The following is a 16,473-nucleotide window of genomic DNA, read 5'->3' on the forward strand; positions in this document are numbered from 1 at the left end:
TACTGGCGACATGACCCTGCAGGGGTAGAACTAAGATACATTGTCCTACTTGCAAGCCTAGCGTGTACAAAAAAACAATACAGTATAAAAGTTAAGAGCATGGACTAGGGCTCCTACTAGTCTTGTGGCCTTGGTGAAGTGATTTAACCTCTCTGCTCCTCAGCTACCTTAACTGTAAAATGAGAACAATCATAGACCTACCTTATAGGATTGTTTTAAGAATTGAGGAGTTTTTAAATTTAAACTTAAAAAGAGATAAATGCAGTCTAACAATTCCAATCATATAATTTGGGTGCATTATTGTATTGGACCTGGTGTCCAGTTACACAATCCAAATCCATTCAGGTACTGGCTCTGGTTTGTGCTATTTGGTGGTAGTTTCATATTATCGGAGATAATTCCAGATCCTAGGTCTTGCAGGGACTCCCAAAATAAGGGCATCTCCTGGTTTACTAGTGACCCTTTTGTCAACCTGATCTAGAAGAATAAGGCCAGGAGACTACTGGGAACATAGGGATCCAACTTTCTCCTCCTGCTTCCTGAGAGGTTTCCTGCTCTTTCTAGCCAGTTCCACACACCCCCCACCTCCCAAGATAAGAACTTTATTCTGCTCTCTTTGAGCAAGGGGACTGGATAGGGGTCAGGAGCCAATCAAGTTATATCCAAATTCAGTTTATTGTGGGATGCTTTATCATGGGGTTTTACTGTATATGTATCACACCTAAAATAATGCCAGGCACTTAGTAAGTATACCATAAGTATAGTTTATTATTATTATTATTTGCTTTCACTGTGCTAGAATCAACAAGAAGTCAGAACTACTCAAAATCAACCCACTTTGTTTTGTGGCTCATGAGAAACAATCATGCCACATGTAGTTAATCTTTGTGGTGAAGCAAAGATCACAAAATTTGGATTTAGAAGTGAAAATCTAGAGGCAGGAAGGAAAAAGGTGGTAATTTTCACTATTAGGATTTAGGGCTCTAAAGCAAGCAATAGTTTTCATTTTTATCTATAATAGTTCAATGCGATACCTTATTCAGTACCTCCAAACTTTTCCATGATATGGCCCAAAGAAAATAATGACCCTCGCTGTACAGCCAACCGGGATATACAGAGAAGGCTGCTGGCAGACCAGCTGCCAGCAGAGGCTGCGGGGCAGAGGAGCCCATCTGTCCTAGGCCTTGTTCAATTCCCCTGAGAGTTGAGGGGCTCAATATCATGGCACATCTGTAACCTGTTTGGAGTACACGAGTGTGGAATGACCCACCATTGGCAAGCTCCACCACATATGACACTTCTACACCTCACAAGGTGATAAATGAGCTCCATTTATTCAATAAACATTTAATCACAGAATACTTGATTAGTGGTAGTAACATTATAATATAATTGGAAAGGAATTAGAGTTAATTTTAATTTAACCTACTTATTTTACAAATGAGGAAACTCAGACCCACAGAGGCTAGGTGATTTGTCAAAAGACATAATATAGTGTCAGATTCAGGACTTTTGAAGGACAAAAGCTAAAAGCAAAGAATGTGGACATCACTCTTTGCCCATGGCTAAGACCAAATGAAAATTGTTATGCTGGAGTATGGGAATTCCATTGGGATATTAATGAGAAATCCATTAAGTTCTCAATTTGGGGGGTTAATAAAAAAAGAATAGTGGCATGAGAAGAATAATAGTTTACATTTCTTAAACACTTTGTAGCAGACACTGCTGGTGACCTATCCAATATCTATTTCCTTCTTCCTTACTAAAGAACCTTAATCTTATTCTAGTGCCTATACATCTCCCAATTGCCTCAGAGAAGAGTGACTTTATCCTAACTCCAGTGGGTAAATCCTAATCCCTTTTGCCTGTAACTGGTTTTAAGGTGGGAATTCTGGGCATTGGGTGGTAGAGGGGAGTTCTGCTGGAGAGCTTCTGGGAAAAGATTCCTTACTACTAAGGAGACACGAGAAAAGATGGTCTCTTTCTGTCTCTGAGTTTAGTTTTGTCTGTATTTAACAACTGGAACTCTGTAGCTGTCTTGCACCCTGAGGGGAATCAGTCCAAGGGCAAAGCCAATATCTAGAGGATGGCTGAGTTGAGAGATGGAAAGAATTTGGGCCAGTAGATGATGACATTCTTTTTTTTTTCCCCCAGGTTAAATGTCTGCTTTATTCAGATCCAGTGACCAGAGGCCCAGGCAGCCAATTTTGCAGGAGATTTTGCACCTGAGTGTCTCCCTGCCCCACCCTCCCAAGAATGTGCTCCTACAGATGGGACATCAGAACTCATCCTTTATGTCAAAATGGGACTGGTCTTCGGGCTTGAAGTCCAGGTTGGGGCTGCCATCCTAGATGATGACATTCTTGATCCATCGAATTATCTAGCCCTGAAATCTGACCTACTTCTAGACTTCCTACCATGTTAGATAATACATTTCCTTCTTTTATTTATTAAGTCAACTTGAAGTGAGATTTTCTATTACTTGCATCCAAAGGCACCTAAACAGATAACATGTGCTAAGTGCTGGAACATATTCTCTTTTATCCAATAATCCTATGTGACAGGTATAATTGTTATCCTATTCTACAGATGAGGAAACCACGACAGATTAAATATCTTGTTCAAAGTCACCTAACAAGTAGAACCATAATTTCAAAACGATGAATTCAGAGCCCATGCTCATAACCACTGCTTTCTATAATCCAATCTAATGTTTCATTTTATAATACACTAGGTGACTTAAGAGTGAAAAATGTGCTTTCTTAATTTTAACTGATTTGATTAATATAAAAATATTTTTATTCCCTGCAGATACTGCTGACTGGGGCAAAAAGTAATAGGAGAAAAACAGATGGGTCCTAGGTTACAGAGGGATTATGATTCAAAGTGTTCAATACTAATCTACAAAACAGATAACTGAAGCAGTTTAGTATATGTAATTACATCATAAATGCAAAGAAAACATAAACAGAAAATTGATCTGACTTTATCTCCCTATCAATGGTCTTGTGCAGAGGGAGGAAGAAGGCAGTGCTAATTTCTAAGATGTACCTCTAAGCTAGAAAAGTCTGTAAGTTGACTTGGGCTCTAGTCTTGGCTCTACCATTTACAAGCTATATTACTTTAGGCAAAACTTCACTTTTGTGTTTTTAGTTTCCTCATCTGTAAAATAGGGGTAATAATAGTACTTATACCTCATAGGATTGTTGTGAAGATCAAATGAGATAAAATACATATAAATCCCCTAGAATAGTCCCTGGCACAAAATAAATACTCAATTAGGATTAGCTATGGTTATCATCATTATCATTATCATTTGAAAGAACAGATGTTCTTTTTAAAGGGAGTACATAAATTACACTCCCCATTCCCAGAAATGTAAAAAGACAAGACACTTGTATTATAAAGTGTTCTTCATTAATAAGATGAAGTAATGGAGGCAGGAAACAAGTGACAATAAAAACGGTCATAAAAAAAAAAAGAACAGTGAAGGAAGAAGGGACTAAGGTCGTAAACCAAAATTGGGAAAAGTGAAATTCAAGCTCAATTTTTATTTTGTAATACCTCTAAACTTCCACAAATCTTGAAATAAAGGTTTCTAGATACCAAAGAGACATAATGAAAGAGACAAAATAACAAAAACAAAAACACACATAGAATTAGAGACTGAGACATGTGGAGCATATAATACAAAAGACTGACAGAAAATAAACAGAAAGAACAGAAATGCAGACAGGAAAGAAAACCAAGAATTCATGCTCTGTTTCCCAGGAATATACAAGATTTCCCAATCAGCCAATTCTCCCATCCCCCACTCTCCTCCCTTCCAACTCCAAGTAACTTACATTGAAAGATGCCAGGGCCTCAGAGACACTCTTCTCAATGAACTCATCAGTGATTCTTCGGGAAGGATGTTCATTAAACACAGAGTTCATCAGTGCAATCTTTGCAGCACTCCGCCGGGCTTCAGCTTTTGTGGGGCAAAACTAGGCAGGGAGACAGAGAAAATATGTGTGCATGTGTATCTGAGAGAGAGGAAGGGAAAATGGGAGGGAAACACTTGGGATAGAAGACACTTGGATACTCTTTGGCGAAATCAGTTTGTTCAACACACCCTCCAAAGTTTTTATTGTAAAATGGTTGGGGCATTTGGAAACATAAATTTGATTCAACATCCTGAAGTCATTAAGGAACTGGAGACAGCTGTAGCTCATACCAAATTGAATGCAGAATGAAGAAGACTGCTGAGCTCAGCATATAATCACTGGATACGAAAAATACCCCTGTTTAAACTGTCAAGAGAATTAATTACTCAAAAGCCAGATTCTGGCCAGTCTGTTAGAAATCTGTATCTTGTTCTCTATTTCTGCAGACAGGCAAGAATTTTTTCATCCCTCTAGATAACCTAAGATTAGAACAAAGCTATGTCTAGGCTGCTTCTGCAGAGGAGCCCTCTAGTCTCTATCAGAAGCACCCATTTGGGATTCTTGGACTTTTCTTTTAGCTATGTGCAGGCAGTTTCCCCAATAATGTAGTGAGCTACGGAGCTATCCCTGAACAAAGTCTAAGGTCTGAGGAAGGATTTTATAGTCTTCCCCCACCCCCTCCCAGTAGAAGCAAAGAGAAGAGAGGTGGCTAGGGAAAGGAAAGCTGATGCAAGGAAAACAAGAAAAAATTTTAAATTAATTCATGTTTTTACATTGTATCCAACATATGTAGTATCACAGAACAAGCCTGATTTTCAAAAGTCTTAAATCACTCAACTTCAGATCCCTAGCCACCATTATAATTCATCTTCACTGGCTGCCTCAAAGGCCTCTCTGCCCTCTGTCATTTATGATTAGGATGAGAGAAAAGGAAGAAAGTGATGTTATAGTTTTAAAAAGTAGACCAGGTTATGTTTGCTACTTAATCATCCTTAATATCAGTAATTCCCAGTTTCCTTTAGCTGACAGGTCTCTCTGAAACAACATATGGAGCTTGGTACATTAATCCTGTCTTCTTGCTTATTCAGTTTCTCTGTTTCCACTTCTCTCACTATTTATTAGCCTGCTGCTCTTTCTACTATACAGTGCTCTTTCTGAAAAGTCATCTATGAAGAAAACCACCAGGAGAAATTTCACCTGCCAAAGTGGATATAAAAGATATAAGCTAAAAGGGGCCAAGATAGATAATTCTGCTCTTTCAGGAAATAACAGAAATCAAATTACTCTAATGGTCCAGTTTGGGGCATCCCCATAAAATTATTAAATCTTTAATCAACAGTATGATGAGGTGGGAAAAGGAAGGAAACGTCTTATTTTCTAGTAGCAAAAGATCAACATTAGTCATCTTGGGCATATGTTTATTTCTCTGAAATGGCTGGGGCTCTGAGATAAAAATTTAGTCACCCGATTTGAAATGAAGCTTCCTTAGGACTGTTTCCGTTTGAGGCAGGAACTCAGCTACAATGGCACTCATTCATGCAACAGATTTATTACGTGTCTATTCTCTGCTGGGCACTGAGTTTGATGGTAGAGATTTAAAACTGAACAAGAAAGAAGACAGACACTACCTCTGCCTCCGTGGAGCATAGTCCACTAGGAGAGAGAAACAGTCAATTACGATATGTTTTGATAAATGATATGATAGGGGAAGTCCAAGGCACTATGGAAGCACAGAGCAGAGGGTACAACTTTGTCTAAGGGTTATACAAACCATACAGAAAACAGAACAAAAGTGTCTAGTCTCTTCTCTAAATTCATACTCAGGCTCTACATTGACATTTCAGGATGCTACCTTCCTATCTGCAATGTGAAAAATCCATCTTTGATGATAATATTCACACTAGTCAAATTTCTCGTTACCCTGTAATAGCATCAACGCTTTTCATCATCATATACTACAGGACTTTCATATAATTGTAGAATGCTCGTACCAGAAATACTGGTTAGAAATAATCTATCTCCTTCATATTATAGATGGGGAAACTGAGGTCCAGAGAAATTACTCGACTTGCCCTGTTAGCAGTCAGGGGAACAAGAATTTGGATCTCCTAACTCTTAGATGAGTACTATTTCCACCATACATAGTCCCTCCCCTTTGATCTCTTAGAGAACTCAAACATTGCTTTCCTTAGTGATAGCCTATGAAAAAGTACCGGGGGCAATGAGTATTATTCTATGTCCTCAAAAACAGATAGCAGGAAGTTGGAAAGCCAGATTAGAACGTGCGTTAGGTGCTAGTAGTCTGCTTTTCTTTCAGCCTTCAAAAACTCAAACCCACTTTGAATTTGAGCATGGTTAAAAGAAAAGCATGCTACTGAGGTTTTTTCTGCTCAAATGAGCCTCAGATGCTTATCAGAATGATTTGCCCAGAATTGGTCCAAGTCCTCAAATATGTGACTTTGGATAGAGATTTAATGGCCAAAGTGATAGAGAAAGACATTAGTAGCACCTAAGAGTTTATCTTTGCTACTGCTGCCTCAGAACTCTTACCTGGAAACTCCCAAAGCAACTTCCCCCAGGCAGAGTGACATAGCAGACATAAGGAGGACTGTTGGAGGGAACCATCTCATAAACCACTAGAGCCCCATTCTTCAAGTCAGCCCCACGGGACTGTTTCATCTGCCAGAATTCCTGAAGTGCCTCCACCACATTCACTACAAAAAGAGAAGTAGTTAAGTTCAGCAATAAGAACACTTCCAAGCAGTGTTCTGCTTCAATACAGTATCTGTAACCTGTACTTACATTAAGAATCTAGCCCCCTTAGCTCCCTAACGATTACCATTTAAAAGAATTTTAATTAATAAGCCTATGCTGTGATTAAGTCCATTTGCATAGGAAGACCAGAGTATGCCTGCCCTCCTCTGCCACCTCCCTAGTTCACATTTGATTAGTCCTAGACACCAAAGGAGAATAGCATAAATATTGGAGGCCAGAGTTTCCAAGGTCAGCATACCATTATCACTGACTGATGAAGTACAAGTAGATTATTCCACAATTGGTCAGCTGGCCTAGAAGAGTAATAACCGCCATGATCATAAGTGCTAACATTTACTGAACACTTATTGTATGTCACATTTTCTCCAAGTGCTTTACCTATTTAATCACAACAACCTTATGAGGCAGGTACTTTTATTTTCCCCATTTTACAGATGAGGGAAATGAGGCATAGGGAGGTTAAATAACTTGCCCAAGGATATAACAGCTAGAAAGCAGAAGATCAAGAATTCAAACCCAGGCAGTCTTGGTTCCAGAGTCAATGTTCTTAACCATTATATAATACTGTCACTCAAGGAAATATGGCCCTATTAGCCATTTTCAAGGCTGTGCTTCTGGTGAGCAAACCCATGACTAGATTCCTTTTCCATCCTGGAATACTATGTGTATACTATATATATATGAGAGAGAGAGAGAGAGTGACAGAGAGACAGAGAGAGAAAGAGAGAGAAAGGGAGAGAAAGAAAGAAGGAAGGAAGGAAGGAAGGAAGGAAAGAAAGAAAGAAAGAAAGAAAGAAAGAAAAGAAAATAAAGAAAGAAAGAAAGGAAGGAAGGAAGAAAGGAAGAAAGAAGGAAGGAAAGAAAGAAAGAGAGAGAAAGAGAGAGGGAGGGAGGGAGAGAGAGAGAAAGAAAGAAAGAACAAAAGAAAGAAAGAAAGAAAAAGAAAGAGCGAGAGAAAGAAAGGAAGGAAGGAAGGAAGGAGGGAAGGGAGGAAAGGAATGAATTCTGAGGCTTTCCCTAGGCATAAATGACCTTTGGAAGGACTGTATATTGGGAAACACTCCTCCACAGGTCTCTTGCACTACTTTCCATCTTGCTAGGTATTCCAAGATTTCAAGGCCCTGACTGCTCTTTACTTGGGCCCTTTCTCAGGATTGAATTTGCAGCAAGAAACCTTGAGGGATGAAGTAATGTCTCCCTCTGGGACAAAGAACAAGCTTGCTTACTGTTTGCTATAAAATGGCAGGTTCAAAAAGGTCATGAAGAACCTAGTGGCAAGACGGGAATAAAGACACAGACCTACTAGAGAATGGACTTGAGGATATGGGGAGGGGGAAGGGTAAGATGTGACAAAGTAAGAGAGTGGCATGGACATATATACACTACCAAACATAAAATAGATAGCTAGTGGGAAGCAACCGCATAGCACAGGGAGATCAGCTCTGTGCTTTGTGACCACCTAGAGGGGTGGGATAGGGAGGGTGGGAGGGAGGGAGATGCAAGAGGGAAGAGATTTGGGAACATATGTATATGTATAACTAATTCACTTTGTTATAAAGCGGAAACTAACACACCATTGTAAAGCAATTATACTCCAATAAAGATGTTAAAAAAAAAAAAAAAAAGGCAGGTTCCCCAAGCTCAGTGCTCCTCTCCTGTAATGCAACCCATGGCCTGTAAGCATTCACCTGAGCCCTCCACATCAGACTTGGGAGACAAGGGAAACCAATGCAAGCAAACAGGATGCTCATGCTACTTGCTGTTCTATGAGTAATAAAGTCCTTTGTCTCTGACCCAGAAGTCTCTTGACTTCTGCCAGCATCCATGAAACAGTAACTGGCTATGTTATTAGTTGTATATAGGGTAAAATCAAACTCCAGACTTGACACTGTATTCTAGAAATTCCAGAACAGTTCCCTTCATCGCCCAATACTTGGATTCAATTATTCCACAAATATGTATTGAGTACCTACTCTGTGCTAGAATGTGTGCTGGGTGCTAGGCTACAATAGTGAGCAAAACCATACACTGTTCCTTTTCCTATGCAACTTACAGTCTAAAGAGGGAGAGAGAGATTAACCAAATATATAATCTCATACAAATGAAAAATTGCAACAGTGATAAGTGCTATAAAGGAGTGGTAAATGGTGGTAAATGTAGGAGCATCTGACTAATTAAGAAGGTCAAAGAAAGCTACCCTGACAAGGTAATATTTAAGGTCAGATATAAGTATGAATTCCCTAGGCAAAAAGGTGAGAGAATAGCGCTCTGAGCAGAAGGAATAGCATGTATGATGGCTCTGCAGCAGCAGGAAATATGGTGAAAAAAGGGACTAGTGTGACCAGAAAAGAGAGAGTGAGGGGTAGTACAAATGCAAGGTGAGGCTGCAAAAAAAAAAAAAAAAAAAAAAAAGCAGGGACCAGATCAGGTCAGACCTGGTGGGTCATGTTAGAATATTAGCTTTATCCTAGGAGCTATGGAAATCTTTTGAAGGGTTTTAAATGGAAGGAGGGATAAAATCAGTTTGTTTTTGGAAAGGATCTCTTTGACTCTAAGGTTCCAAACATTTCAAATGGCTTTAACTAAAGCCTCGTAATAAAAAATCATCACACACGTTCTCCAGTATCTTCCAACATGACCGCTCTCTACTCTTAGTTACAACAAGGACTCGTTAATTCTATTATACTACATTAGTTAAGATCTGACAAGGAGAAGACACCGAAATGGGACAGACATGCTAGAGATTTACTGGGGAGGAAGTAGGAGAAGGGAGAGCCTTCAGACCATGTTCTAGGTCTGACACCTGTGGAAGGAGAAAAGGAAGGCAGGAAGTTTGGATATGTGAGTCTCAGACTGCAGCACCGTTCCAAGAAAGGTTTGGCCAGGCCAGTAGGAAGTCCTCAAGCCAAAGAAATCCCACATCTCACTAGGATGTGCCTGAGTTAGTACCCCTGCGGTGCTCAGTCATTGACTGGGAGCAGCCTGCAGGATGTGTGGCCTCAGTGCAAATGTGGTGATGAACTCAGAGGGGACAGCAGTTTAAGGCTGTCAGTCAATTATGCTCCCTGCAGCAGGAGATATTAAACACGTTTTCATGGCTGCCACACACACATCAAACAAAAATTTGAGCACTTAATAGGTGCATAGCTCTATTCTAGGCATTAGAGATGCAAAGATGAATAACATACATTCCCTGCCAGGAAGGTGTTCAAAAGCTAGTGGCCAGTAATAACTTATCTTACCTGCTCTGCAACTGAAGCAAGCACTCCATGTACCAGCCAGGGTTTGAAAAGCAGTATAAGCTCTTTACTAATACTCTACATTTAACTGACTTTTTAAAATGTTCATTCTTCCATTAAAAGACAGCATGAAAAGAAAACTCTCTTTTTCCCACCCTTGGTTTTAGCAGAGGCTCTTCAGAGGTCACTGATGCCCAGAAAGCTTAGCCACCCTTGTTCTTTTCATTGAGATCTTTTCAGGCCCAGTTCCCTCTTTGAGACAATTTAGCACAATGTGCTGGGTGACAGCTCTCCTGACGTGCAAACAACAGGGAGAATATTGAAATAAAGAGGAAGGGGAGGAGACTGCTATAATGGGGAAGGTCCTATTAAAAAGCATATGTCCAGTCCATATCCAGTTAAATCCCTTTTGGCACAGAATACAGGACGATTTTTTAATGATAACTCAAAGCCAAAAGAAACAGGGAGTCTTATTTCAGAAATGTGAGTATGAAATGAGGAACTAGGCAAAGTGATCAGGAAAAAAGCAATGAATTGTGATCTGCATTTGAAAATGCTCATAAGACTCATTCATTTCTAGAGCTGAAAGGGACTTTAGAGATTATCTAGTCCAACTCAGGCTAAGAAATGACTTGGTTGAGGTCACATAGCTGTGGCAAAATTGGGGCATGAATGTAGAAATTCTGATGCCAATGTTTTTTCCAATTTGGGAATCTTAACCCAGGGTCCAAGGTCCAGTCCATGGTTGAGCTTCGTGGGGGTTCACAAGTCCCCTAAAACTCTAAGTAAAATTAAGCATGTGTGTGTGTGTGTGTGTGTGTGTGTGTGTGCGCGTATGAGTATTTGTGTGTGTGTGTGGGTGTAGGGAGGATGTTCATAGTTTTGATCAGATTTTCAGTGAGAAATCATGGATATAATGGTTTACATAAGGATGGTTAAAGGGACAGTGAGGTAGGAGGGTAGCAATTACTGAGACATACATATCTGACAGCTACAATTAATTTTTGGAAGTCACTGATGGATGCTGGGCTGAAAGGGACACGAAAGACCAAGATAGTGAGGAATATTTAATTGCTTGTACCATAATGTTGAACAACAACAAGAAATATAATACTTTTGGTTTTTCCTTAGGAGATAAAATATTAGATGAATGTCTAAGAGGTAAGACAGACAGATTGTATATCCACCAGAGTAAATACATTAAAACAACACATGGGGACTTCCCTCGTGGTCCAGTGGTTAAGACTCCGTGCTCCCAATGCAGGGGGCCTGGGTTTGATCCCTGGTCAGGGAACTAGATCCTGCATGCTGCAACTAAAAGCCTGCATGCTGCAATGAAGATCCTGCTTGCTGCAACTAAGACCCAGCACAGCTAAATAAATAAATATTTTTTAAAAAATAAAATAAAACAACACATGAAACTATAATAAAAATTTTATAAAAATAAATACAATCTTTTAGTGGGGCAGCATGGATAAATAGATAATAAACAGATAATGAAATTGAGAGGTGAGTGAGAAGGTTCTCTCTGATCATACAGGATGGTGAGAATAGTCTGGCCTGGCTTAATTCACATTATTATGAAGATAGGGAAGCTGGTTAACAATACTTCATCTGACATTTCCTATTTCAATTTGTAGAAGGTATCCCTGAATAGCCCACAGTGCATAGTCTCTGGAAAGGATGGAAGGGAAGGATTGAAAAGTGATGTGACTTTGGGAGAGGACTATGGTAAGCTGAATAATGCCCCCTGCCAAGATGTCCATGTCCTAATCCTTGGAACCTGTAAATGTTACCTTATTTTGCAGACGTGATTAAGCTAGGGATCTGAGATGGGGAAATTACCGTGGATTTTCGGTGGGCCCTAAATGTAATCACAGGTGTCCTTAGGGAAGGAGACTTGATGAAACACAGAAGAGGAGAAGGCAGCATGAACATGGAGGCAGAAATTGGAATGATGCAGTCACAAGCCAAGGAATGCTGGCAGCCCCCAGAAGCCAGAAGAGGCAAGGAAGCAGATCCTCCCCTAGAGCCCCTGGAGGGGGCACAGACCTGCTGTGACACCTTGACTTTGGCCCAGTGATACTGATTTTGAACTGCTGGACTCCAGAACTGTGAGAGAATAAATTTCTGTTGTTTTAAGCCAACTTCGTGATAATTTGTTACAACAGCCACAGGAAACTAATACAGGGTCTAATCCAACATTCCAAACATTAGAAACATTCAGATCAATCATTTTAACTACATAGTCACTTACAACAAAGAAGCTGTCTGTGATTCTGAGGGAAAGGAAAAACTAAACAGAAAATACCACACAAGATTCATTTGTTCAGCCTAGTGGAGTAGCTGGACAGAATTTCCAATCATGTAACCATATTGTGATATAAAGGGACAGCAATAATTTTAAAATAGATAGGTTTGAAGAGGGCAACACAGAAGTAACAGAGCAAGGAAAGTGACTTGGTCATTCAGGCAATCGTGCCAGCTTAGAGACTACCAGCTGTCAGCCATTAGAAGAAGGGGTCTATATGCCATGCGGAAAAAGGGACAAAGGAAACGGTAATGCTAACAATACCTATCAAATGCACAGTTATCAAAGCATATCCCCATGCATAATAATAGCAGCCACTCATTGAGTACTAACTATGTACTGCGTGCTTTACATTCATTATCTCATTTAATCCATGCAGAACTATTAAGATAGGTATTATAAGACCTATTGCACAAATGGTGAACAAGCTAAGGAACAGGCCACAGTGGCAGAACCAGGATTTAGAACCAAGGTTTGTTTGCCTCCAAAACCAACCTTCTTTCTGTTGTACTATCCTGTTTTATTGCACCATTAATCCTCACAGAGGCTCTATAAAGTGCACTGTGAGCTCCATGAAGATAGGGACTGAGTGCCTGTCTTGTTCACCACTGGTGATCAATAAATATTCGTTAAATGAATGAATGGAACAGATGAGGCCTAGAGAGATAAAGTAATTTATTCAAGATCACACAGCCATTATTTGACAGGGCCAGGTTCTCTGATTCCAAATCCTATGCACTATAGACTGATTAAGATCCTGTAGCATACTGAGCTAGGTGTGTATCTTGGGCAGGGACTGCGGGGAGAGATATAGGACAAACAAGTGAAATAACAGAAGAATTTTAAAAAATAAATGCTGAGATCCTACATGAGTCAGGTAAATCTAAAGACCATGCCTGGAAAAGGTGAATTTAGAGCAGTCAGGAAGAAGATGATGAAAGATCTGAACTGAAGATGATGCAGTAAAGCATTGCTGGATTGAGGACTGGTCTGGGCAAAGACTAAAGTAAATTATATTCAGGGGAATAGAGCCAGCCCCCAAATACCATGCCATCAGTCACAAAGGTATGTGGACATATGCCAATGGCAGCTTTACCTATTAATTGAAGCAGAATAAGTGATTCCATGTGGTGAAGGACTTCTGAGCCAAATCAGCAGAGATTCCACTTGCCTGAAGCTAAACTATCTGCCAAACTTTCCCAAAGTACTGGCTGGACACCCAGACTGGAAATGAGAAACTCAAGAATAATGAGAAGGACTGTGGTGGGAGGTAGGGAGGTTGGAGGGGAGAAATGCTGGAGAGTCTGAATCCTGACTGATTGCTCTTGGTCAGTACAATCCCCTTGTTCCCTCATCCTTTCTAAGGAAATGAAAAAGGTTTTACAGGATGCTCAGTTTAGACAAGAGCCTCTCCAGGTAACCCAGACAAGAAAACTGTCACTCCTCTACAATTTTAATAAACACCTATAAGTTTCTAAGAAGAAGTCTTCAGATTTAGGGTGCCCACTCCTGGCTACTCCTATGCCCAGAGGCAAAGACCTTCCCTTGGTCTCGACTTAAAAGAGACCTGAAGCAACACGACAATAGCTAATGGCAATTCCATTACATTGCTCTGTTAAGTCTAGGAATTAAACTAGAAAAACAGTTATATTCCCTCATAATGAATTTCAGGATCATGTGCATTTGCATTCCCAGCACCTAGCAGAGTGACTGCCCCATGGTAGGAGTTCAAAATGCTGAAGAACAAAGGGAAACTGATGGGAAATGTATCAGTGCGCATATAAAGCAAAATGGATCTAAAAATCTGTTTTCATAGGCATCATTGGTTTTACACTGTTAGGATTGAACAATGAGAGAAAATGATGTGTTCTTCCCAAAGAAATATGAACCAATATATTTGAGAGAATACTTATCATTTTTTAAAGTACCCATTAAGTGTCAGGTGCAATATCTCACTTAGTCCACATCATAATTCTTGAGGAAACTGAAGCTCAGTGAGGTTAAGTCGCTTCCACAGAGACACAGCTGGCAAGTGACAGAGATTTAATCTGGGATTTAATCCAGACTAGTCTGACTCCAAAGCCTGTGTGTGTGCTCTTTTCACTGCACTTTCTCAGGAAGAAAAAAAAAAAAAAAGTCATTACTATCTATAGAGAAAGCCCCACAACCTTTCTCTGTATTAATGTTAAACTAGAAAATTAAAGATACAGTCACTTCCAGGTCAGGCAGGACCCAGCCAAGCAGAGAGAAGTGATGTCTCGGAAATTCCAGACCTGAATTCTGTATCCCACACCGCTCACTATATATTTCTTGTTACACTATAAATCTGGAACTCAAACTCAGGAAATTCTGCATTGGTTAAACAAAAACAACAAAGAAAATTCTCACATCCCCCTTTTTAGAAACCCTGGAAATTAGACATCTTTAAGATGAAGATTTCTAATGGAAATAGGGTTTCTGCCTGGCTCATTTCCACTGAATTTAACATTGAGAGAGCCAAGGCCTGGGATTTATCCTCAGTTCCTGGGCAAGGGCCAGGAAAACAGAGCCAGCCAGACAGAGAGGCTGGAGTTGTGAGGCTCCGTACTTAAAAAGACACCAAAGAGGTATTAAGTCACAGGAAGCTGGTGTGGGCTCAATGGTATGGGTCCAGATTTAAAGGCACAATTATAGCGAACTTGTGAAAGCACTGCCTAATTCCCCAGCAAATCTGAAGTTGCATTGGAAATCTCAGAGTGACATAAGTAAGAAAAGAATTTAAAAGTCAAGGTTAAGGAGATGGAGTAAATGATCAGGGAGCCCAGGAATTGCTGAGATCACAGAAGAAAGATTGAGAGGATATGGATGAGACACGTCTTGGATCTGAGATAAAGGATAGGATCCCACACAACGGGGACTAAAGGCAGAGAGATGTTAAGGCATTAAACTACAGGAGGAATTCCATTTCTAAAGGAGAAAAGGTTGGATAGAAAAGAGGGTTATATCTGTAAAAAGGGGTCCCTGGAGAACATAGTAGTAAGTCAATAAAGGGGAGGGGTGGGAGGCTTAAACGTGTGTATGAATGTGTGCGTCTGTGCGTGTGCGAGTCTGTGTCTGTGTGTGTGTGTGTGTGTGTGTGTGTGTGTGTGTGTAGCCCAGAAGGAAACTCCCCAAAAGGAAATGCATGTGAAGGCTCTGCGCCAGGAAAAGCGATCCAAAGGACTGTGGGAGCAAAGCTCCCTTACAGAGAGGGTGTCCCGCAGGAGGCCAGACCCCGCAGACTCACCTCGGCCATAGCCCTGCGTGTGTTTGGCGAAGCTCCTCACCACGGCCTCCACGGCCTCCCGCAGCACTGCGGGGCTGCCGGCGGCGCCGGGGGGCAGCGGCAGCCCGGCGGCCCCGGACAGGAGCAGAGGCGGCGGGGGCGGTGCGGGAGGCGGCGGGGCCGGCGGGGGGCCCGCCTGGGGTGTGGCGGTGGCGGCAGCGGCCCCAGTCACTCCGGGCCGAAGCGCTCGCAGAGTGCCCCTCCCGCTGGTGCCCACTCCAGGTTGCAGCCGCTGCGCTCGCAAGGTCTCCATCCCGACCGCCAGTGGAGTAGCGGCCCAGAGCCTGCCAGCCTGGCGAGCTAACGGTCCCAGCCTCCCCCGCCAGCGAGCACCCAGGGACTGAAGGAGGTGCCGGAGCCCAGCCGTCAGTCAAGCGGGGGCGGGGGTAAGCCAGGTCTTATGCCAATCACCAGAGAGGGGGCGGGAGCTGGCTCCCATAGGCAAATTACTGAGGAGGGCGGAGGTTCTGAGCAACCAATTACAAAGAGAAAAAGCGATATCCTCTATACGGGAGAAGCTTAGCTTGGGCGCGTCTTTGGGAGTCCTGTGGGGAGTACTAGAAAGCGGGCCAGACCCCAGGGCCGAGGCTAGAGGCAAAAAAAAAAAAAAAAAAAAAGGCCTGGCTGCATGGCTGGGGAGAACTGTAGACAGAGTGGGAGGATTCTTAGAGAGCCTTTGTCCGACCACTTCATTTTACAGATGTAAATGAGGAAACTGGCTCAGAGAAGTGGCGTGACTTGTCCAAGATCACATGCAATTGGTGGTGGAGCTAAAGCAAGGAAAGATACTGGCATTTAATGAGCATATATTTACTGTTTGTCAGACACTATACAATGTACTTTAGTGCACTGTCTTATCTAATAGTCACAATCACTAACTAGACTTTATTATTTTACGGATAAGGAAATTGACAGAGA

At 41.4% G+C, this 16,473-nt stretch overlaps 2 protein-coding genes across 3 annotated transcripts in view; one reads left to right on the plus strand and one right to left on the minus strand.

Annotated features, from left to right (window-relative positions):
- LOC103006588 (gonadotropin-releasing hormone II receptor-like) overlaps window positions 1–2,360 on the plus strand; it is a 16,670-nt gene extending 14,310 nt beyond the window's left edge. For both annotated transcript variants that reach the window (XM_057542501.1, XM_057542491.1), the window contains exon 4: window positions 2,155–2,360. In XM_057542501.1, coding sequence (XP_057398484.1) covers window positions 2,155–2,185 — 31 coding nt within the window. In that variant the 3' untranslated portion in view covers window positions 2,186–2,360. The remainder of the gene's footprint in view (window positions 1–2,154) is intronic.
- The window catches only part of LIX1L (limb and CNS expressed 1 like), a 19,874-nt gene extending 3,962 nt beyond the window's left edge, over window positions 1–15,912 (minus strand). The window contains exons 1-3 of the mRNA XM_057542443.1: window positions 15,517–15,912; window positions 6,477–6,640; window positions 3,846–3,986 (exon numbers count right to left, since the gene is read on the minus strand). Of these exons, the coding sequence (XP_057398426.1) occupies window positions 3,846–3,986; window positions 6,477–6,640; window positions 15,517–15,808 (597 nt within the window). The 5' untranslated portion in view covers window positions 15,809–15,912. The remainder of the gene's footprint in view (window positions 1–3,845; window positions 3,987–6,476; window positions 6,641–15,516) is intronic.
- Window positions 15,913–16,473: the final 561 nt, after the last annotated feature.

Source organism: Balaenoptera acutorostrata, chromosome 1 (assembly GCF_949987535.1).
Source record: "Balaenoptera acutorostrata chromosome 1, mBalAcu1.1, whole genome shotgun sequence".
Classification (NCBI taxonomy): domain Eukaryota; kingdom Metazoa; phylum Chordata; class Mammalia; order Artiodactyla; family Balaenopteridae; genus Balaenoptera; species Balaenoptera acutorostrata.